We start from the raw sequence: 24,718 nt of genomic DNA, 5'->3' as shown, positions 1-24,718 counted from the left end.
AGCCTATTTTGTCAAGTGGACCAAACCAGTGACTGTTATTCATATCCTGAAATTGTAAATTTGTTCATGTATGTGCATGCACATGTGTATGTTTTCAGAATTTTTCTCTTTAGATCTGTTGGTTTTCAAAAGCATTTAAAATGTGAATTTGCATTAAACATGTATTTTTGAAGGTGGAACAAATCAGTCAGATGTTTCAACTCTTCCGACGGTCCCATCGAGTTCTGATTTGGATGTGGGTGAAACTGCCATGGATGTAGACACGCCAGCTGAACAACTTCTTCAGCCCTCTACATCCTCTACAGTATCAGCTCAGGCTCCTTCAGCATCATCTTTCACAGAAAGCCCTCATTCTACTTCTCTGCTGTCTTCTCCAGACAGTGAACAAAGGCAGTCTGTTGAGGCGTCTGGACACCATTCACATCATCAGTCTGGTGAGGATGTTACTCTTCAAGTAGGCTGTTCATCTGATGATTTCTGATAATGAAAACTTTATAGGCTGTTTTGAAAGATACTAAATCACACCAACTTCTTGCTGGAATAAATGATCAGAATGATTTGTAAAATGTGAACATGTAACTTAAACACAAAATTTAAGTGTGCCTAACTTGCATGATTTTTAACAGACAGCAGGCATCTTTAACTTACCTTATTTTAAAAGAAGCAAGGTGTCAACAGGTAGTGTTTTCACATAGTTTAATACATTTGACTTAAAGATTACTTTAGAACATACAGACCAAAATATATTCTAGATTTATTTGGTTTTGTGTTTATGTTAAAGGGATATGGAAAACACAGCTTATTATTAGTTACATAGTCTTAATATTTTCAATTATTTTTCTTCAAATCATGAAATACATTTTTATACGGTCTTATGCATTTTATATGGTCTCTTGCAAACATAAAACACTTTACTAAAATAATTATTTCTCCACTATTTATGTGAAAATAATTATTTTTGCCAAATCCTCATCTTGGTGCTTCATGCTAGTGAAAAAAAAAAAAATCCCTAAATTTTGTTAAAATAGTACTTTTCTTTCAATATTATAACTTCTCACGTTTAACTTTTTCTCTTCCAACTATAGAATGTACTAATATTTACAATGGTACTTTTTAATAGTATGGATATAGTTTACTTGGCATTTTAACTGTATACATGTAAATATAATAAGCAATAAGATGTTTATTCCTTTATTTTTTCAGGTTTTTCTAAGGAAGCATTTGTATAGAACTGAAAGTATTAGCAAGATATACAGCTGGCAGATTTAAGTAAAAACTTACGAAAAAAAAAAAAATTCCCAACAGCTTTGCTGCCAAGCTGTTACTTTATTCTTGCTTCTCTGGAAACTGACTCTAGATCACCAAATATAGGGTGTTCAAAATTAAGCAATATTTCGTCGATATATCTCAGGTTTGGTAATTAGTTCTTAGTTTCTATGTGAATAGTAGCCAGAGTCAATTGCATAATTGTTAACATGTATATTTTATCCCTAATAGTAAACTAAAGCTGAGCTACAAAATTAGGTTTTCCACATTTTAAATGACACAGTATTTCATTGTAAGGGAAAATATTTTGGAGGGTTTGAGAAGTTGGGAAAGAAGCAGATAAAAAGTTTATTTTCAAAGCAGGGAAAATTGGTGAAGAGAAGAATTTTTAAAGTGACAATATTCTTGGAAATACGCGTAAAGATTTTAAGCAATTATAAATTGTCAGAAAAATTTAGCAAGAAGACTTTCTAGCCCACTTTCATGTTCCACTGACTTTTAACTAATTCCATTTGAATATATATATTTTTTATTGTTGTTATTTTGTTTTGTTTTGAGATGGGAGCTGATAGCCCAGGCTGGCCTTGAACTCATGATCCTCAGCCTCCCGAGAGCTGAGATTACAGATTTGGACCATCACACCTATCCCATTTGTTTCTTAAATACATTTGTGAGTTAAATAATTTTGGAACTTCATTTTTTATTTATCTATTTTCTATAGATATTTAATGCATTTTCATACTACATTTCAAATTGCTGGACTCTTTGATATTTAATAATAATAAATAATACAGTACATTTTTATTATGATCATATGATCATTGTTTAAATATTATTTAGCTCTTTTTGCCCATAAATTTTTCCAAGAAAGTAAGGAAATGTTTTTAACTGGAAGATTATTGAGAGATTATTTTGGTTGACTAAACTATGAATAATTGGAGTATTTTCATGTTTCCAAGACAGTATCACTATTGAGGAAAAAATTATTTGATGTTAGGTATAATATCTAAAGGCATGTCTGAAATTGTCTGAAGTAGCCCTTTCATTGTCTCAGAGTCCAACATTTAGTGGTAAGGACTTAATGTTTTTTTGTTTTGTTTTGACTTTTCCCAATTCTTTTACACTTAAAATAGCCTAAATCTATATGGTTTATTGAATATTAAGAATTGTCCATCGGTTGAATGTATATGTGGAAGTGTCAACTATGATTTCTATTAATATCTTGAGTAGATGTACAGAAAATGAAAATAATTATGTTTTTGTCTTTACTTGTCTTGCTGTGGATATACCTTTATGTAAATGCTTATGGTTTTCTTTCATATCCCTTGCATTTCCTTTGTCATTTTATTAGTGAAGCAAAGGGGCAATGAGTATGAAAACTTGTCAGGGAAACTCTGTGATTGAGCCTAATTTTCTGCTTATCTTAATCTACCACTGAATCACTGAGTAATGGTGAAGAAAATCAGGACCACAAATTTCAGTGTGTGCTCAGCAGTGTCAGAGCAGTATGCAAAATGTCTGTTTTACACCTTTGTGTCCCAAACTGTTAACACTCTTGTTCATCATTGCCCCACGGTCAGCTGCTAACTTCTCATTCACAGTGAAAAGGAAAGCACTAGTTTTCTTACTATTGAATCTCCCAACTTTCCAGCATTTCTACTTACATTGTGACAGAAACAGAAACACATTTTAAAAGAAATGTATCTTTTTCTATCAGGTGCTAGCTGGTACAATTTCCATTCCATTTCTGCTTCTCAAGGACTTTGCTCCTCCAGTATCATTATTAATAGCACTTTTTACCTAATTCTTCCTTTGGCTTCATTCATACTTTTATCTCCTTTCTTAAAAAAAAAATCTCTTAATTATCTCACATTCTCCCACAGCTATGCTACTGCCTTATTTCTCTGTTCCTTTTATAATTAGAGTCCTCAAAAGTGTTGCTCACATGTACAATCTCCATTTTCTTAGCCCATTTATCAGTCAACTGGAATCTGCTTTTCAACCCCCTTTTTCTGTTTTGTCAAAAGTCACCAGTGACCTCCATCTTGCCAAATTTAGAGGATATTTCTCTGTTAGTATCTTACTGTAATTTTTTTTTACCCAGTTATTCCTTTCTTGAAACATTCTCTTTTGTTGGCAGTTATGACACCACATTTTCCTATTTATTCAGTTGTGACTGGTTTCAGTAACCACTGTTAGTGTTTCTTATTTTGTTTACATTTGAGTATTATAGTTGAACCCCTAGTCCTGGCTCTCTTCTCTATGTACACTCTATTCGTATGTGATTACCTCAATTCCCCATAGATGTTAATATCACCACTAAATTTATGACTCCTAAAGGTATATCAGCAATCTGATTTTATACCCTGAGTTTTAGTCTTTTATGTCTAATTGCTATTATGATACTTCTTTTTGGTTGTTTTTAGACATAATCTTAAATTTAATATGCCTAAATTAAAATTTAATTCAGTCTTCTGCTCATCCTCTTCCCTAATTGGCTGCCTCTTAGTCCTTTCATGGCTTAGTAAATTATAACACCACCTATCTATTATATTTTAATAACTTATGATTTATTTTTATGTTTCCTTTTTTTATGTCCCACACCCAATTCATCAGCAAGTCCTATTAGTTTTGTATCTAAAATATATTCTACTTACTTTCATCTCACCATCATTTCTTGTCTCCTAATTGGTATCATTGCATTTTCTCTTATTCCTTTATGAGGAACAAGCAGTAGCCAGAAGGAGTATTTTCAATGCTAAATCAAATTAAATAGCATTGCTCTTAAAAACTCCTCAGAGAAAGCTAATCGTATTTAGAAATTCAGCCACAAAATAAGAGGCATCAACTTCTTACTGTGGACCTATTAGAACATACAAGGCCTGGCCCTTGCAAACAACTCTAGCTTTGTCTCACTCTACTTTTTTATCCCTGATGATCATTATGTTCTAGATATACTGATTTCCTTTGAGCTCCTTTAGTGTGCCAAAATCTTCTGCCTCTTTCTTTGTTTCTGATTCTGAGCCTAAGTCTCTGTGCCCAGAAAGTTTTTCCCAGCTTCTTATATGGCCAACTCCTTTTTCCTTAAGTCTCATTTTAAATACTACCCAAGAGACATCTTTCATAATGAAAGTACATACAGATAGAAACTCTAGATAGATACCCTTTTCTATTTCCTAAGATTTTATACACTTTTACATAGCCCTGTTTATTTCTGGAAAAGTACCTAAAATTTTTTATTATTTTTTTCATTTTGATTAACTTGTTCATGTCTCATTTCTCTTACTAGAGTAAATTCTCATAAAGATAGGACATTGTCTATCTTTTCCCTAATCTCTTAGTGTGTTTTTTTTTTCCCTAAAAGTAGTTATTCACAAAAGATACAGTAAGAGTTTATGAGATACTTAGTTATCTTTAAGCTGGTATAGGCTAAGAAGAGTATATTTAGTTATATTTCAGCCTTTTTAAATTGATTTTTTATTTTTTAATCGGATGGTGGTCATGCTGTTTATTTCAGTCTTTAGAATTTCAGCTCCACTTCTTTAACTCTAGATATTTCTAACAAGCTCCCAAAATTTGATGACACCTTGGAAAAACTATATGCTTAGATATCCAATCTATCATTTTGGGTCTATTATTTGCCCTATACTGTCTAAGCTATGTAGGACTACTAAATAATTTTTCTTACCTTGTTAAAAAATACTTTAAGGTAACTTACAGAAATATTTTTTAAAAAATTATATGGTTGTGGTGAGTGCTAATGGTGCCCAGCTGTCACCCCAAGCTACGTGGAAGGCAGAGATAAGGAGGATCACAGCTCAGGTAAAAAAGTTTGCAAGACCCCATCTCAACAGGAAAAAACTAGGTGTGGTGTGGTTCATGCTTATCATCCCAGTGATCGAAGGAAGAGTAAAATAGGAGATTTCGGTCTAGGCCAGACGGGGCGTAGGTAAGAGGATTGCCACCGAGGCTGGCCCAGGCAAAAATGCTAGTCCCTATATCCTAAATAACTAAGAGTAAAAAGGAATGGGAGGTGTGGCTCAAGTGGTAGAGCACCTTCCAAGCAAGGGCAAAATCCCAGTACCACCAAAAAAATTATGTGGTTATGTATATAAATCAATATAATAGGAACAGATAGAAATATGGGTGGGATAAAAATAAAATGAAGCCACAAATGAGGCAATTATATAAAGATGTAAAGTCTTTACCTTTACATCTGAGGAATAGTAGGTATAGAGGGGACTATAAAATTGGTTGTGGGTTTTGCAGCTGAGTTAGGAAAATAAAAAGACTCAAATGGAATTTGAAATCAATTAGTAAATTTTTTTCTGCTTTTGTATCTTTACTCTTTGTATTCTCAAATTTTAATTCATATGTCAGACCGTTTGAAACCATAATATATATGGCCCAGATTTTAATTAAATATTTTGATTCTTACCCACGTTCTTTAATTGAACATTTAACAAAAGACTACTATTTAAAATGTGGTTATAAAATTACATTCTTATAAAATTATGTTCTTAATCAGGAAAGTATAACTGTGCTGAAACTAAATAGATTAAAATGAAATCTTAAACTTTATTTATTGAAACATTTCAAAGTAAATAATAGAATATTACCTTCTTTTCTCAGTATGTCTATCAGATATCTCTAAGTTGTTTCTTAAGCTGTATGGAGATGTTTTCATTTAGTGTACTATTTGTAAATATTTCCCATGTTAAAGACACTTCTTTTTTTGTGGGGATGAGGGTGTTACTCAGTTTGAACTCAGGGCCTTGCCCTTGCTAGGCAGGCAATCTACCACTAGAGCCATGCCCCCAGCCCTTCCTGCTTCAGTTATTTTTTGGACAAGGTCTCACATTTTTGCCCTGGCCAGTCCCAGATGGCAGTCCTCTTACCTATGCCTTCCATGTAGCTGCGATTATAGACATGTAGCACCATACCTGGCTTGTTCATTGAGATGGAATCTTGCTAACTTTTTGCCTGGGCTGGCCTTGAACCATGATCCTCCTGTTCATGAGCCATCATGCCTGGTCCAAGTATTTTCTTATGACAGCTAAATGAAGCATTCTTTCTGTTATGTTACAGTTAAATTTTTTCCCTTTGGTTTCATTTTCACCTGTTTAAGTAGTATGATTAGAGAAGTTTATAACTTGGGTTGTGTGTGGGATATCAGTACTTAAAAAATTCAGCTTTGGGGGAGGTGCACCTTGAGAAGTGAAAGGATCCCTATGATTCTAATTAAATAGAACCACGAGAATTTAGTTTTTTAACGATATGTATGGTAGAGTCTGTGTTTGGATTCTTGATTGTTTACAAATAATTGCTCAAATTCAAAAATTTGTTTAGGTTTATACAGGATCATTACAGCTAAATTGAGCTCTGTAGAAACATTACTAGGGAATTATTGGGAAATGAAGGATACTGTTGTACAGTATATCAAAACAAATTTTTCAAAGCCCAAATACCTAGATTATGGTTTCTTTCAATAATACCATGGTCAGACTAAGTATAAGCCATTTGTATATGATAGAATCAAATGTGGAGACATTAGGTTGATAGATTCTTTAGGGAAACTGAAGAAGAGAACAGAGAAACTTGAAAGTCATTGAAGATAGACTAGTCCCAGAGGAAAAATGGACATGGCTTACCAGGATAAGAAGCAAGTTGGAGGCTTTTTTTTTTTTGTGGTACTGGAGTTTTGAACTTGGGTCCTTGTACTTGCCAGGCAAGTGCTATACCACTTGAGCCACACCCCTAGCCAAGAAGCAAGTTGGGACTGGAAGAAAGATTGATAGTAGATAGAAAAAGTCCTACTGAATTAGATACTAAAACAATCTGTTGTCCAGGACAGAAGTCCCTACATATTGTAAAGGCATGATGTGAGAATAGAACCAAGTTGCCCTTGTTTGGGTCCACTGTAACTATTTTTATTTTTCTCCATTTCAATAGAATTAAGCAATTAGGGAGATAGCCTGAAGCTTTCAGAAGAAAAATGAATAGTGTTAGTAGTTTCTGGAGATAGAAGTATAGATATTCTGCAGCATTTCCTGAGACTTCATTGAATTTTGTTGGTTTAAAAATTCAGAACAAAGTAATTCATTGTATTAGCTTTTCAGTTTGGCTTTATGTTAACAAAAGTTAATCTTCTAAAATACTTACATATATGTAGAAATTATATGTGCTTGTGTATGCATTTAAAAAGAATATAATGTGTTTATATATCTTAATTGCGTTAATATTCCAAGCTGCTAAGCAAAAATTCGCTTAATCTGGTATGTTTGGTTAGAATTTTTAATTCAATACTTGCCTTTTCTAGTTAACTACAGGATAACTTCTTTTCCTAGCCTCTTTTTTTTTTTTTAAATTTAACCTATGGAAGAAAATCCACCCTACAACTAACCTTCAAAGTAGACAAATTCTTCTTTAAATAGTCCTGGAAATACTGAATAAGTATTTTCTATTATCATGACTAAATCTTGATATAGAGCATTAGTGAGTGCACTCAAGTTCTGGTATTTATTTGCTACATCACCAAGTGGTTCTGGAATGGAGACTTCTGTCTACCCTAATGAAACATTTTGGCAGGTCAAGAGAGAGGACTTGAAACGCCAGTGAAAACGAATGATTTTTTTTGTGTGTGTGATTTTCTTTTTTTTCCTCTTTAAGCAGAATTTGACAGATATGTACTCTGTCATTATGGTAGATTTCTTTTGAGTGCAAAATGACAAAACTTATGGCTATACAATTTTGTTTTTTATATTGCTAAAAGCATTGCTATTGTGCTTACTCTATATAACGGTATCTCTACAGAAAGGCTATGGAGCATCACCTTCTGCTTGAACAGTGCATGCCGTGCTACTTGGTACTAGCAAATTTTCTAGGAAGAACCAACACTGAAAGACTATCACAACACTTGAATTGTTTATTAATTAACTACCAGTTGGCTAACTGAATAAGATTCTCTATAAATAGAGACCACTCTAACAAGATAAGTATGTGTGGCATGTTTGATTCCTGAAATAAGAAACTAAAATTTGCACCTTTACCTTCTGGTTTCAAGAGGTTGAAAGTTGGTATTTTGTGTAATTTGCTGATAATATCACTGAGAGAAATTATACATGCTTCCACTAACAGATCTACAACTATTTTTACCCATGTTCTCTGCTTTCTCTTTGTTAGAGCTGATGAAATTTTTTATGTACATACCCACTTCTCCTCCTATTCTTCTTTCATCTACTTAAGGATATCTTTACTACCCACTTCTTTTCATGCATTATCTTTTTCTCTCCTCCCAGCTAAACATTTTCCATCAGAACACATGCTGTCTCCAAGTTAAAACACACAAACCTCGCTTGACTCTTTCTCCACTATCATCTAATTTCTCCTTCCCCCACTAATAGCAGGATTTTAGCAAAGAGTGTATATGCTTTCTGTCTCTACTTCATTATTTCCCCTTAGGTTTGAACCTCTGCTACAGTATGGTGAAACAGTTCTTGTCCTTGTCAGTGACTTACATGTTATAAAATCTAGTGATTAGGTCTTAGTTGGCATCTTTCTCAGAAGAATATCACCAGCATTTGACACAACTGCTTGCTCCATTCTTTTTTTTCCCCTAGTACTAGGGTTTGAACTCAGGGCCTTGTGCTTGCTAGCTCCATCCTTATTGACACACTTTATCAGTTAGTCTACAGAACTTCTGTCATTTAGTTCTCCAATCCCTTTTCTGACTTTTCCTTCATATTCTTCCTGGGAAGTTCTGCCTCTTCTTAAACATCAAAGCTCCCCAGGGTTCAGTTTTTAGGCCTCTTCTCTGTCATCACTTGCTGTCCAGGGAGTTTAAAGTAACATCACCAGTGACACTCAAATTATATCTCCTATGAACATTAAATTCTTATATTGAATCTCTACTTATTTTTTTTCACTTGAATGTCTATTCTTTTCTTCTCTCCAGCATGACTTGTTTCTTCTTTTTTCTCATTGCAATAAATGACAACTCTGTTTTCCCTGTTACCTAGGCCAAAAGCTTTCATTCTGCATCTAAATTATCAGGTTTTATTGCCCTTGTTTTTAAAATATATCTCATATCTGAATCCTTCCTCCTCCCTCCCATCCCCCATTGCATTCGAATTTCTTTTCCCTCTACCTGGAACACTCTTTCTCTAGATAGCCATGTGGTTTATTCCCTCATGTCCTTGAGGTTTTTGTTCAAATGGCACCTTGTGAGAGAAGATGTTCCTAAAAACCATGTGCAAAGTAATAATCCTTATCCCTTCCATCTCCCTTAACTATCCCTGCCAATTTAATTTATAGCCTTTATTCCCATAAGAGGCATAATACACTCTGTATGTGTGCATATATATGTCTGAACGTGTATATTCACAGACATCTGTTTTTCCCTCAGAACATAAACTCTACAAGAGTAGGTATTATTTTATTCAGTTTTTTATCCCCAAAGCCTCATACTTGTAGGCACTCAACAAACACCTCTCTGAAGAATTTCATACAACTTTTCTTTTCATCTTGGTCACTTATTTAGATAAAGGTTAAAAAATACATAAAAGTTTTTGAGCTAAAAGAAAAAAATGGCAATTTTAACGTAAAAAGAAACATTTGGCTTAGTATATGATATGTAACTTTCACTTTTTAAAGAGATCTCTAATTGTAAGAGTTGTTTGCAATGCATAACTATTTAGTTACTTATTATTTTCATTTTATTTGATTGAATTTACTGAAGTAACTTTATTTTTTGATTTTAATTATTTTTTGACTATTTTAATTATTACTTGATTGAAATTACTGAAGTAACAGATTTTTGTGTATGGATTTAACTGAAACTTAGTTATTATTTCTTTGCTGTACATAGACAGACAATTATTGAGGAAATGAATGTTCAATTTAAATTTTTGTGGACTGAGAATAGCTCAGTGGTAGAGCATGTTTTTTAGCATAAACAGGCTGTAGGTTCAATCCCAGCACCATAAAATAAAATAAAAATAAAAATTCTTATGGAGGATGTTATTTTATTCTATTTGGTTACTTAAATATTCTGAGAAAAATATATGTGTCTAATTCATCATAGATAAAGAGAAGCATTTGAGTGTATATCTATAGTTTGTCTTGTGATTTCATGACCAGTAGTTGCTTTTTAACCAGTAAGTTGTTTTTAGTATTCCTCTGTGAGACATGTCTTATTCATGTCTGTCCTTTCTTTAATGTATAATTACCTCTTACTATTTTCTATTATATTACTCTTTTCACCTTTTTTTTCCTGTCTGTGTCAGAATTTTTAAGGGGGCCTGAGATAGCTTTGCTCCGTAAGCGCCTGCAACAACTGAGGCTTAAGAAGGCTGAACAGCAGAGGCAGCAAGAGCTGGCTGCACATACACAGCAACAGCCTTCCACTTCTGATCAGTCTTCTCATGAGGGCTCTTCCCAGGACCCTCATACTTCAGGTTATTAATGTCAAGTGTCCTTAAGATGCTGGTACAGTTGTTCTTTAATACTCTTGCTGTGTAATAAGATGCTTCCCTTTTCCCACTGAAAAAGAGCTAATGCGCTTGCAGCTTATTCTTCCCTTCCTTGCATATAGTGGTATTAAACATCTTGGTGTTAGTGAGGCAGATTGGCAGCAGCATTTGCCAGAGTTGTGAATATAAAGTAATCCCTTATCATATTTGTAATATGCTTTGAGAGGCAAATGTTCATCTACTGAATTTCAGACCTGCATTGATATTTCTGTTGAAATTTCTTAGATGTTGAAATTAATTTATGCTATATTACAGGCTCTCAGCTCTTCTTATTTCCTGTAATGGTTCACAAATCTAGTAAATGCTAGATTTTAGAATTATAATATTGTTTGGCCATACTAGCATGCTGACTCAGTCATTCTGTTCTGTCATTATTTGAGATCTTTAAATTTAAGCATAACCAATTTCCTGAGATGTAGGGCAGCAGCAGTGCTCCATGATCTCATTTTCCTGTTCTTAATGCTGACAAATCCTGATAAAATAGTCATAATCTATGCCACCTAGAGTATTTTGACAGCCCAGTTGTTTTAAGGCCAGAAAACCTCATGATGTTCAATAAGTATATGTTGAGAGAATAATGAAATTTATAAAACAAAATAGTTTGTCAACTTAGTTCTTTCAAGATGGATAAATTGGTACTACAAATTCTATAGAGTAGGTGTTAAAATGTTCATTTAAGAACAAGAATGTGCCTTAGGTTCTCCATACTAATGAATTCATAATACTTTGATAAAATTTGGTCTGCCACAGTAAGGACTGTTGAGTTTAGGTGGTAACTAAACTCTGATTGAGAACTCTGATGTAATTACTTGGAATTATGAATAGAACTGGATGCCCTTCACTTTACAAGTGTCTGTGCTAGTAAGTGCTATGCTAACAAAAGCACATTACATAATACTGTGGTAAAATAAAATAAATTTAAGCCTGTATAATACAGGTATGATTATGATGTTTGGAAGAAATCTCATGGACTTGATTTGTAATTCAGTGTTATTTTGATAATGAGAATTTCAGTCAGACAATGACCCTCACTACACATGTGGGAGATCTTTTCTTATACTAAAACTAACAACAAGAAAGTTTGATAAAATTACAATAATGGCACTCATTAATAAAAGTTTGTTATAATTTCGTGCCATATTCAATACTCTAGCAAAAGTGTTTTGAAAGTAAAAAGAAATCATGAAACATAAAAACCAATAAAAAGGAAAATAAGACATCCTGATATACATAAATATCTTTTAAATAACAAAATTTAGTGGTAACAAACAAAGTATTAAAATAAATTTGAGTATAAAGCAAAACTGCATTAGCAAGAAAGAAGTAACCATTGTGGACATTAGAAAAATATTTTGAAACTTACTGGCCTTTTCTGTTAAGTTCTAAAAATTTGAATTGATGTAGGTTCTTTTTTAGAATCAAAAATTAGAGTGATTATATGGTCTCTGAAATAAAATGCTGTCTTTCTACCTGTTAATATCCTTCTAATTAAATAGTATGCAGTTTGATAAATGGTCTATTTGTGATAATCTTTAATAAATGGTCTATTTGTGATAATCTTTAAAAAGCTGACGTTGAGTAGACAGATACCTTGCCAGTTTGGACCTTGTGAAACATGGTCTCTTGTTTGTTATTAAAAAACCTGGGCCCCTAAGACTGTCCGCATGGTCCAATATTAGAAGTCCCTAACACTATCACTCACTGTATGTTGATCCTTTTATCTACAAGATGAAGTATTTCTTTTATACCTTACATGTTTAACATAGTATTCATATGAGATCTGATAGGTCTAATCTGTAACATACCCTGTGTTCATTTGCTATTGCCACTTTTATCTTCTTCTGTCCTCATGTGTCCTCAGAACATTATTGATAATTATAGGCCTTAAAAATAGTAGTTAATGAGGGATGACTGATAAAATCTGTGTACTTTGTCCATTCAGTAAATTTTGGACATGAGGAAAAATGAGTTGGCTTAATGAAAAATTAATCAATTCAGAACATAAAAATTATAAAAATACAGAATAGAAATTAAATTTATGAACTTCAATAGGATTGAATAACATTTATAAAACCTTAAAAAACTTTATCTTATACTTAATGATTAGATGAAGTTTTATATATGGGAAGTATAGACAGTAATTGATCTCTCATGGTAGATTCTATTACTATCAATACAGAAAGCATCAAACATTAGCATTCTAGCATTTATTAATTATAGAATGTACATTTCTGGTCTATAAAGCATATTTTCCATTATACCTTGATATGTTTATAGTATCAGTAAGTTATGATGTGGCCAAAAAATGATAATTCTGATGTCTTTCTACTTATTTAAGTTTTTTAGGTATAAGGTGCTCAAGGAAGATATGACTGATTTGGAAACCAAGAAAGTTTAGCAAGCATAGAAAGACTGAATTATTACATTGTTTGGCAAACATTTTCTTTTCTTTTCAAATCATAGGACCGATGGAAATCTGTGAAATGATAAGTATATGGTAAATTGACAGTACCTAATTTATGCAGGAAAGTGCACTGAAATTACCTTGCAGAAATAATAATACACATTTTTAGTGAGATAAATGGGAAGGAGTCTGATACCAGTTGATGATAATCCAGATGGAACAGTACCTACTTGCCGATATTTCCTGGCTTTTGAAGACATACATCATTCCAAGGCACCAAGTAATATTACCTTCAGTTTCAAATTACTGTTTAAGATGAACTACATAAAGAAGGTGTTAGAAAACTTTTAAACAATGGTTTTCCTTTTTCCCTTCAGCTGTGAACTCTTTTATCAGAGTCTTAGGTTTAAATTCTGATTTCAAATATGTGGAGGTGGTAGAGTGCTTACCTACTGTGTGCAAGGCCCTTGGGTTTGATTCCCAGCACTGGGGGGAGAAAGTAAAAGTGACACTGTTGGGATTTAAACATGAAAAGGAGATAAGGAGTTAGGACACACCTGCTTGCTCCTCATGCTAACTCCAAGGCTCTTCTGTTCTATAAACCTAATGTGAAAAACCTTTTCCTAAGGCCAACCATGGTGGCTCACACCTGTAACTCCAGCTACTTGAGAGGCAGAGATCAGGACATGGGGTTCAAGGCCAGCATGGGCAAAAAGGCAGCAAGACCTCATCTCAATCATTAAGCTAAACGTGATGATGCACAGAGGTCATCCTGACTACAAAGAAGGGGTAAACGGGGATCTTGGTGCTGGTCAGCCCTGGCAAAAAAAAACATGAGAACCTACCTGAAAAATAACTAAAGCAAAAAAGGGCTGGGGCATGGCTCAAGTGGTAGAGCCCCTGCCTAGCAAGTATGAGGCCCTGAGTTCAAACACTGCACCAAAAACCCAAAGAACCCTACTCTAAAAGAATTTTTAACAACTTTAAACGATAATCCTTCAGAACTAATTTCCCAAAATACAGTTTTTTAAAGTCAGAATATATTACTTTAAAATATTTTACTAGTTTTTATAAGTACTAGATTGTTAGGAAATACATTGTAACTCATTTTCTACCATTTTAGGAAGTAATCATCACTAATAACAAATATCATTGTTTAATGATTTATTTATTTGTTTATGTTTTTGAGACAGTATCTCTGTATGCGCCTCAGCTGGCCTTGAACTTGCTATGTAGCTCAGTCTGGCCCTGAACTTGAAATCCTTCTGCCTCAGCCTCCTGAGTACTGGAATTTAAATATGTGCCACCATGCCCAACTCAGTGATTTACTTTTCAATTCACAAAAGGATAAATTTTCTTTTATCACAGTTCTGCCTAGTTGTTCCTGGCCCTATGACCTTAGGCATCTCATTTAGCTATTTGATTCCCTTGGTTTCCCAGTTAATTTATTTAGGTAGTATAGCCTGCTATAATTTATAGAGATAGCATAAGGATGGATTATAATAGTTACAAATACTTCTAAGGAGAGCACTATCTTATTTGTAGTATTTTACAAAATACTACAATTTCAAAATGTCTTCATATCAAGGCCATTGAAGGTTGATAGCATTCAGGGTTCTGAATAGCTGTATGTTCGAGTATCACATGGATGCCCTAAACAGCTATGGCAGAGGCATTCAGCATATGGCTGATTTTAAGACCAGCTCTTTTTTTCCATTTCAGGTCCCCTGAAGCCATGGGTTGCTGGCTCCTGCTCAGAGTGACAGCACCCTGTGGATTCTGCTGGTACTGGCCCGACCACCACAGAGCCCCACTGGAGCATGGAGCCAGCCTAGAGAGGGTCAGGTAGGAACTGTTTTTTCACTTTATGGCACGGTTTTGCCAATTGGAGAAAAAAAGAGTAACTTTTATACCCAAAAGGGTATAAAACATTGGTGATTACTTTTGAAAAAGGGCTTTTCAAAACTGAGCCATATTGGAAAAAATCAGCACTTACCCTGTCCTGTGCAAACAGGCTCTATATGACATCAGATTCCCCCCAGTGTCCATAACGACAATCACATTGTATGTAGCACTTCTGAAATGGATGCATTTGATCCATGTTTTTAGTATTTGTGATACAAGTAGTTAATAAATCAAATATGCTTTAGGCTAGTTCTATAAGCACTTCTTAACTACTTGGAAGGCAAACTCCTAAAGAAAACAGTGATAAATCTCTTAGAGCTTAAAAGGTAGTTAAATGGGCAATATGTTCTGTAGTTTTCAGAACATCTTTGTGCCATTACTTTTTGTTGAATGCCATATCACTAAAAAGCATGAAAGTAGTAATAACACTAATCTACTCCTTCCTATCTACTATCTAAGTAGTTTACATGGGTTATCTTGTTAGGTCTTGATAAGAACACTGTGTGGTTAATATTATTGTTGCCCCCATTTTACAGATGGAGAAAGTGAAACTTTAGATAAGTTAAATAACTTGCCCAGGATTGCATTATTATTGAGCAGAAAGCTACATCCAAATGCAAGAAGTGTCTGGTTGAAGAGTTCTTGTTGTCTGTTAGACTATAATCACCTCTCCTTTTCTACAGTTGAGAAAATTTTCTTGTCAAAAGACTAAAGAATTTTCTCAAGATCAGATTTTTGGAAATACACAGTACTTAGCCACAGTCTCAAATGAGCTGTTGCTTGAAGTTTATCTCTACCTTAAAAATAATATAATTTTAGGACTGGGGACATGTCTCAATAAGCCTAGCAAATGTGAGGCTCTGAGTTCAACCCCCAGTACCAAAAAAAGAAAACAATATATGTGTGTGTGTATACACACAATGTATATATATATATATAGAGAGAGAGAGAGAGAGAGAGAGAGCGTATATATAAAATAATGTGTATATATAATGTATATATACACACACATATATATATAATTGTAAACACTTCAAATAAGCTAGCCAACCATATTGTACTTAATAGTAAGTTGTTTTTGGAGCATATATTCAGGTTTTTATTTTGTGACGGTGCTTCCTGAAAGATACATTGCAGAGAAATGGAGTAGACTATGTAAACAACTGAAGCTAATAGTGACTTTTTTTTGTGCAGTACTGGGATTTGAACTCAGGGCCTCGTGCTTGATAGGCAGGCGCTCTACCACTTGAGACACTCTATCTGGTATTTTTTGGTATTTACTATTTTGATGATTATTGTGTTAAGTTTGGAAGCATTTTTGTCACGTAAGAGTTACATACATTGTATTTATGAATACCTAGTGGTATGAAAGCATGTCACTTATCATGTTTATGTGAAAGAAAATAATCCAAACAGTTGCATGCTCCCAAGATTATATAAAATAAACACAGTGACCAAAAGGGATTTCTTTATAAGTCTTAGCCTTTAAGAGGTAAGGAACAACAAATAATTGCCCAGAAATACACAATATCTGTGACAGACTGAAACAGAAAAGGAAATACTTTTTGTTAATAGTATTTTTCTGTCTTGATATAAGCTTTAATATTTTAATTCCTTTAAGATTGACACAATTTTGTAGAGATGACAGTATTCTAGATCCTCATTAGTGTGTTTTCAGGGATTTACTTCTTCCTAAATTTTATTTAAAAATTAAGTAAGATATACTTTACTTCGATAAGATTTATTATGTATCCCATAAATTTGTAGAAAAATAAATATTTGCAAAGGAGAATGTATAGTTATCTTAAGGCTCTTAATTATTAAATGAGAGCACAATGAAATGTTTAATAAATCCAAAGGGATGAACTGCTTTACAATTATAGAGACGTCTTAAAGAGGTTTTACTCAGTATTTTTCTAATTTTTTTTACTTTGAAGAGTATAATTTTAAGACTAAATTTCTGTTCTACAAAAATAATGTAGATAGCAATGTTGAATCTAACTCTGAAATGAATAAATGAGAAGTTTTAAATAAGTAAAGCATGATAGATGAAGCTACTGATTGAAACACTTGTCATGTGTACTTTGTGTGTGTGTGTGTGTGTGTGTGTGTGTGGTAAAGACTCGTTTGACTATTCTGATGAAGAGAAGTGATAAGTAATGACAAATAAATCTATCATTCAAGTAGTGATCATGCTGTATCGGGATTTAGGAAGACAACAATCTGTGAGCAGACTTGGTGTGATATTAGAAGATGGAGGATTTAAGGTTGATACAGGTGGTACCAGTAGCAGGATTCAGACTTTTAAATGTACAAATAGAAGCAATCAAATGATGTAAAGTTGGTGTGACTCCAGCCAGGATATACTGGGAAATCTCTCTTAAGCTACCCAGTTAAGGATATCTTCACTTAGAACACCTGTTTTTTGGGGGAAATGATGTGTGATTATGAGCAAAGCTGGTGATTTGCCAAGTGTTTTATTAACAATATACACTAAGAACTAGAGCATTGACTGTTAGGAGTTAGGAATTATTTTTACATTTAAGGGAGAGCTGTGCTTATTACCCTCATTTTTCCTTTTATTGTCGCTCCACTGGGATGCTCGCAACTTATACAAGTTGAGTAACTGTTATTCAAAAAGCTTGGGAACCGGAAGTGGTTTAGATGATTTTTGATTTTTGAATATTTGCATATGCATAATGAGGAGTCTTGGGGGTGGGACCCAGGTCAAAACATGAAATTCATTTATGTTTCATAAATACCTTGCACGCATACAAACATTGAAGGTAATTTAAACAATATTTTTAGTACACCTGTGTTTTGACTATGAATTATCATGTGAAGTCAGCTATGGAAGTTTTCACTTGGGTGACATGTCAGCACTAAAAAAGTTTAGGATTTTGGAGCATTTCAGATTTCTGATTTTTAGATTAGGGATGTTCAACCTGTATTCCCCAGTGCTTTGATTAGGTTACTAGATTCCTAAGTGAATGAGGGAGAAAGGAAAAGCTTTGACCTAAAAATGTGGCTGATTACTGTAAGAATCAAAACTTTAACTCCAGACAAGGTCCTATTTTGTCATGCTGCCTTCTTTTATACCAGTTTTGTTTTTAAATAGTAGAATCTATTTGTAAAATAAATTCTTATGTAGAGATCCAGCATATCTAAAAGGCAAAAACAAAGCTATTCTATTTGAAGGCAAAGTAGAAAGCTTAGACCATTGAGCTTTCTCTTTGCCCTTCTTCTTTATCCACCAGGTCCAGCCCTGGCAAATAGTTAGCAAGACTGTATTTCAAAAAAAAGAAAGAAACCTAAGCTTTTAATGTGCACAATATACTGTAGAGTTTTTAAAGTTATATATATTTCTTTGCAGGTATTTGTTGAATATTTTTCTTATAAACATTTTCTTTGTGAAACATGTTCACTCCTTGTTGAGCTCATTGTACAATAAATAGCATCTCACAAAGTTTAGTAAATATCTCATTTCATGCTTTGAATCCTGGAAGGCAGGATGAAAGCCAGCTGAAGGAGCTTGAGAGGGAATTTAAGAAGGGCAAGGAGTCTTCTGCTTAGTGGAAATACCCCATTTTTGATTTATCTGTCTTGCCTTGTGCCTGTGCTAAATGAATTTGATAAAAGGTATGTGCATGAAAGTAGAAGAATATTTTCTCAACTCATTCTCAAAGTTGCTAAATGCTTGCCTGGAATAACATATTTTAAGCACACGGCCCTGCTTACTGCTTGGAAAACATGCCACTGTGCTTACTTCTATTCCCCACCTGTATACATTTATTTCTTAAGCTTAGAGATGATCATGACATTGCTGTGCAGTTTTCTGCTGCTTACTTTTAAGTTGAAATCTCATTTTTGTTTCAGATTCTCCTTCTTCAGTGGTTAACAAACAGCTCGGATCCATGTCACTTGACGAGCAACAGGGTGCGTGCAACAGGAGATGCGCTATGCCCATCCATCCATAGTTTTATTGCAATGCATAAAAAGTTCTTTCTCGCTTTTTCATAGCATTTTATTTTGATTATGGTCTTATAGTTAGTGTTTTGTGAATTAAATTACTCTAGGTGGTATTGTGCACAAAGCCCCCTTGGCCTACACAAATTATGTTCTGTGTAAGCTAATTTCCTTGACTCTTTATGCCATCTTTTAAAATTCTTCCTTTAATAATGTTGTACTGAATATAAGCATTTTATATATCATAAAACTGGGTAAAACTGTGGGGTGTGAGGTTGGTATATTATCTCATTGCTCATTTAAGAAAAGTTATTTAAACATGGTAATATTTCACATTACTAGAACTGCTATAGTAATAACACTTGTTTTTGTGTTGTACTCATCTGGTGACCAAATTTCTGATAGTTTTAACTATAAGAAATAGACATACAAACCCACAGATGAACACAAACCACAAGTCATAAGGGAAAACAGCTTCCACTTCACTTGTTCTTTCTGTAGCAGAGGTATAGAATCAACCTCAAAGTCTTGAGGAGAACCAGGTGAGATAGACAGGTTACTAGTTATCAGGCTTTACTACTGGTAGATAGAGTACAGCACAGAGAGAAATTGGTAAAGGAAGATATACTGACAATAAAGGGACATCTGAAAAGAAGGATGGAGACAGGAAGAATATAAAAAACGAAAATAGCCTATTTAGCATTAGAGCAAATGATTTACTGTTTCAATTCAGAATTCCCTAAAGTATTCTCAGTATTTTGTGATATAGTATGATAGGTATTACTAGTAATAGTAAGTCATCAAGAATAATTTAAAGTATTTCACTCATTTCTATTTAAGTTAGGTTTTTTTGTTTTTTTGGGGGGTGGAGGGGCAGCCCTGGGGTCTGAACTCAGGGCCTCACACTTGCTAAGCAGGCACTCTGTCACTTGAGCCACTACATCAGCCTCATTTCTATTTAAAAAGGCACATGGGTAACTAGTCAATCTTAAAAATATTTCTTTAAAAAAACTTTTTAAAATAAACAAAAGGTATAAGATTTGGTTGACTGAAAGTTTATGAATACAGGATAACTCACTTGTCTGAAGTAATGGGGGACTTAAATATTGCTATAGTGCCTATTTGGTGTGAAATACATCTAATTTTAACTATCCTCTTTGGGAAATATTCAGGAATTAATTTTAAAACAAATTAGAAAACTTCTGTACTTCTGATCTTGAATTATTCTTTGTAGACCTTAGATGATACCAATTGCTATAGGTGTTTTTTTCTCTTCTTGTCAAAAAAAGAATTAGTAAATGAATTAAATTCTGAAATTAAGTATGTTTTAATTTTTTATACATTTATATAGAGATATTAACACAAAAGAACAATTACAGTGATACAATGGTAGCATATTATAATATATTGGACTGTAGCCAGATTCATATTCTATTTAATCACACAGAATGATTTCCACAGATTCATGTGTCCTATATTACAATCTGTTTAACTTGGTACTTAATTTACATACATTATTGAGTTTAAGAAAAAGAGAAAAATCAAGCTTAACACCCAGAGTTTTGGCTTCAATGTCTGGGTGAATTATGATGCCATTTGCTAAGGTTGACTAGCCTAGAAGTAGAAATTAAGAGGTTCTTTGTTTGTGATGGTTTTTTTTTTTTTTTGACCATGTAAAGTATGATATCCCTTTTAGTCATATAAGTAGAGATGTTGTATGAAGTCAAATATTGAATGTTTTTGGCAGAAACTACATTGTAAACAGACCATTATAAATGTAATTTTGCCATAAGTTCTCAGAGCAGAAATGCCCTAATGATAGAAAATATATCCAGATTATTTAAATTCTAAGTTTCTGCATGCCTTTTTAAAATCCTAAGGATTTCACATTGTAGGTTTATATTATCTGAAGATAACTTGTACTGTAAAAGTTAAAGAGTGACTGCCTGTTACCAATATGTCTGTCTTGGACTAATGTAATAACTGGTCATCTCATATCCAGTCAGGATATAATCTATTCTCTTCCAGCAGCCAGAGTGAAACTTTTGAAAGTGTGTGTGTGCACATGCGTGCGTGTGTGTGCATGTATGGGTGTGTGTTTGAAAGTGACTTATGTTATTTTTCTGACTGTATTTTTAAAATGACTTCCTTTAGCCTTTCAGAACAACTGGAATCCATGATTCAGTTTATAAGCCAGGTATCACTGTCTCCTAGCTCTCTAACCTTATCTGAGGCTACTCTCTCCTTACTCACTACACTCTTGCTGAATAGCCTACTTTCAGTTCTTCTAGCACTTTGAGCTCCTTTCCTTTTCATATCTTTATACACACTTGTTCCTTCTACCAAAATTGCTTTTTTAAAAAAATTAAGCAGTTCTTTAAATCTCATTTAGCTATCACTCTCTTAAAAATGATAGGCCCTCCAACCTAAATAGTTCCTCCTCTTTCTCTGTCTCTCACACTCTCTCTCTCTCTCTCATGACTTACTGTCTTTTCTTCACAAAGTTTGCAGTCATATATTTATTTAGAGGATTGCTTAATATCTATTTCCTTCCATATTCTCTAAATGTTATTTCATTCACTGTCATATACTTAATGTCTAAAATTATGCCATTTATGTAGTAATCAGCATCTGCTGATTGAGTAGATGAATTAATTATTTAAGCTGTGGGAAGCTATGGAAATAATTTCAGCTTGGGAAAAACATAACCAGACTTATATATTAGAAAGTTCATTTTGATAGTACTATGGGTAATTGGAAGATGGAATAAGGTTGAAGACATTAAGAGCAAATCTGAGGCTATTGCAATAGTGCAGGTAAGAGATAATGAGGATCTATTCTAAGGCAATAATGGTGGGAAATGAGACTAGACAAATTTTAAAGAGATATGAGAGGTAGAATAAATGGAACTTGGGCTCGGGGTGTAGTGCAGTGGCAAGAGTGCTTGTCTAACATTTGCTAGGCCTTCAGTTCAATCCTCAGCACTGCAAAAGATGAATAAAGAACAAATGGGACGTTGAAGCTGCTGAGTTAGAAAAGAATGAATGTTATCCAGGTTTCTTGCTAAGGTGATAGTGAACCATAAGCTCAGATAGAGCTTTCAGAAGGAACAACTGATTTTAAGTGAAAGAAGATACATGAAACACCTTTTTAAATGATGAATTTGAAGCGTGTCTTCGTCTGTTTTCTGTTGCCAGTAAAGAGTACATGAGCCTTGGTAGCTTATAAGGAAAGCAGTTTATTTTGGCTCACAGCTCTGTGGGTTAGGAAGGCACTGGCATCTGCTTGGCTTCTAGTGAGGGTCTCATACTGCTCCATGCATAGCCAAAAAGTGGAAGGGCAAGCAGGAGTGTGTGGAAGACAGATGATAAGAGAGGAAATTAGAGAAAGCTAAGGAAGCTAAACCTTACTTATAACAACTCACTGTACAGATAACTCATCCAGTCCTCCTATGGAGAACTAACTCCTGCAAGATGACATTAATCTGTTAATGGGGGCTTTGCTCCCTGAGCCACGCACCTTTACCATGCCCTGCCTCCCAACACCTCTCAGCTTTGTGGTGTGAACAAACTGTAGTCAAATCATAGCAAAGTGCCTTTGGATATCCAAATGGAGAAATCTCACAGACAACTGGATAACTGTATTGATGCTGGGAATCACCAGAAGAGTCTGAGGTGGAGGTTGGAAATCACCCATTTATAGATGAAAAAGTGGGAGTTGATGAGATTGTTTAGGAAAAGAGGATGAAGTGAAGAGTCTGCAAGCAGAGAACAGGATTTAGTGGAGACTGAAAAAGAATGATTAGGTAGGCAGGGCAGAAAGCTAGGCAGGGCAGAAAGAGTGCCAAATCCAAAGTCAGGAGAAAAGAAGTTCAGGAGGGCTGAAGCAATGGTGTCAGATGACAAAAAGGGCAAAAAAACATCGCTTTGAGTTTTGCACTATGTGGGTTACTGATTGCTTGGCTGTTGTAGTTTGAGTTATGATGTGGTAGATGGCAAGGGCTTAAAGAGAAAGGTTTGAAAAAAATGGAGTCATTGTATTCCATGTGTAGATGATACTTTTCAATTAGGAATGTACAGACAGAGAAAAGGTAATGTCTAGGGTGTGTATGTGTGTGTGTGTGTGTGGGGTAAGAATGTACTTTCAAAACTGAGCATGTTTATAGAATAATAAACAAGAGATGCTTCATTAAACATGTAGGAGTAGTTGATGTCCCCGGATGTGCTATTATTTCAAGTGTTTAACCTTTTTTTTTTTCTTTTTGGTGCTGGGGTTTGAACCCCGGCCTCACATATGCTAAGCATGGGTTCTACCAGTTACCTTCACTCCCACCCCATCAAGTTTCTAAACTTTATCAAGATTCTTAGTCTCAGTTTTACCCTATAGAGTGGGAAAAGTAGTACATTTAATAAGTTTTCTTTCCTAGTGTATCTCTAATAATTGGGCATATTTTAAATTTCTTTTTTATACTTTTGAAACACTGTGCTTTTTTAAATGATAATTCATTTTTGGAAGTAAAACCTTATTTTTTGTTGCATATGCTCACTTCTTCTATTCTGACATTAATCAAATCTATACCTGTATTTCCAGTTCATTTTCTGACTTAGAATTGTCAGTGATAAAAATAACTGGTATCTATTGAGATTTTATTTTGATGAAAATATGCTAAGAATTTTATATATATCATCACATTTGTTCTAATAACTAAATGAGGTGAATATTATCATCTCATTTTTCTGATGAAGAATCCAAGACATATATGAAGACAAGTATATTAAGTGGTAGAGCCATATTTGTATGTCTACTTTACTAATTCAACTGATACTTAAATGCCTCCCTACCTATAGGCAGCTATACGGCTAGTTTTATTCACTCATGTTCCCTGTTTTGGAGCACTGGATTGATAATAATAGCAGTAACACCAACAACATAAAAAGTTAATATCGTATTTTCTTTGTGCCAGTCTTGCTTTGAGCAATTTTATATGTTAATATACTTGATCCTACCACTCCTTATACAGTGGGTACTGCTATTATCTCTATATTCCAGATGATGACTGAAGCAAAGAGAGGTTAAGAAACTTTTTTAAGGTTAGACATAGCTAGTAGATGTTATTCAGTCATATGCAGCCTGGCTCTAGCATCTAGGATCACAACCACTGTGCTTTGCTTCATCTAACAATAAAGACACATGAAGAAGAAATAAATATGTGATGAGTGTTATAAAAGGGTAAATAGCAGATATAAATGAGGAACTAAAAATGAACCTTCTTCCACTTGGGAGGGGCACATAAAGCATCCCTGAGGAATACTAAGAGGTGAATCTCAATAAGTGAGCTGAAGGAGAGGCAGTAAGGGAAGCATGGAGAGCATGCAGAGGCTTAGAATTACTGCACTGGGATGACTAGAAGAACCCTGGGATAGCTGGACAGTGCTATATGCCCATACTGAGGAAGACCTCTTTTGGACATTATAAATTTTATTTTAATTTCAAATTTTAAGAACAGGGGGAAGCTAATGAAGAGTTTACAAGGAAGAATGGCTTGGTATTCTGAATAGAGTATGGAGAATTGATTAGAGGCTGAATCACTTAGTACGTTCCCATGGTGATAGAGATTTTGACCTGGTGATAAAGGTAAAGTAGGAGA

At 34.1% G+C, this 24,718-nt stretch overlaps 2 protein-coding genes across 16 annotated transcripts in view; one reads left to right on the top strand and one right to left on the bottom strand.

Annotated features, from left to right (window-relative positions):
• Positions 1 to 24,718, top strand: part of Dcaf6 (DDB1 and CUL4 associated factor 6) — a 133,622-nt gene that overhangs the window by 69,506 nt on the left and 39,398 nt on the right. For 9 of the 15 annotated variants that reach the window (XM_074047552.1, XM_074047551.1, XM_074047549.1 and 6 more), the window contains 3 exons: positions 174 to 434; positions 10,551 to 10,721; positions 18,982 to 19,041. In XM_074047552.1, coding sequence (XP_073903653.1) covers positions 174 to 434; positions 10,551 to 10,721; positions 18,982 to 19,041 — 492 coding nt within the window. The remainder of the gene's footprint in view (positions 1 to 173; positions 435 to 10,550; positions 10,722 to 18,981; positions 19,042 to 24,718) is intronic. The other 6 variants (XM_074047554.1, XM_020178893.2, XM_020178894.2 and 3 more) reach the window with 2 other exon arrangements.
• Positions 398 to 24,718, bottom strand: part of Gpr161 (G protein-coupled receptor 161) — a 116,883-nt gene continuing 92,562 nt past the window's right edge. Inside the window, exon 9 of the mRNA XM_074047566.1 lies at positions 398 to 535. The gene's annotated coding sequence lies outside the window, so the exon portion shown is untranslated. The remainder of the gene's footprint in view (positions 536 to 24,718) is intronic.

The sequence above is a fragment of the Castor canadensis genome, chromosome 11 (assembly GCF_047511655.1).
Source record: "Castor canadensis chromosome 11, mCasCan1.hap1v2, whole genome shotgun sequence".
Lineage (NCBI taxonomy): Eukaryota > Metazoa > Chordata > Mammalia > Rodentia > Castoridae > Castor > Castor canadensis.
Note: the sequence above shows the minus strand (reverse complement) of the source record. Positions and strands in the feature narration are given on the sequence as shown.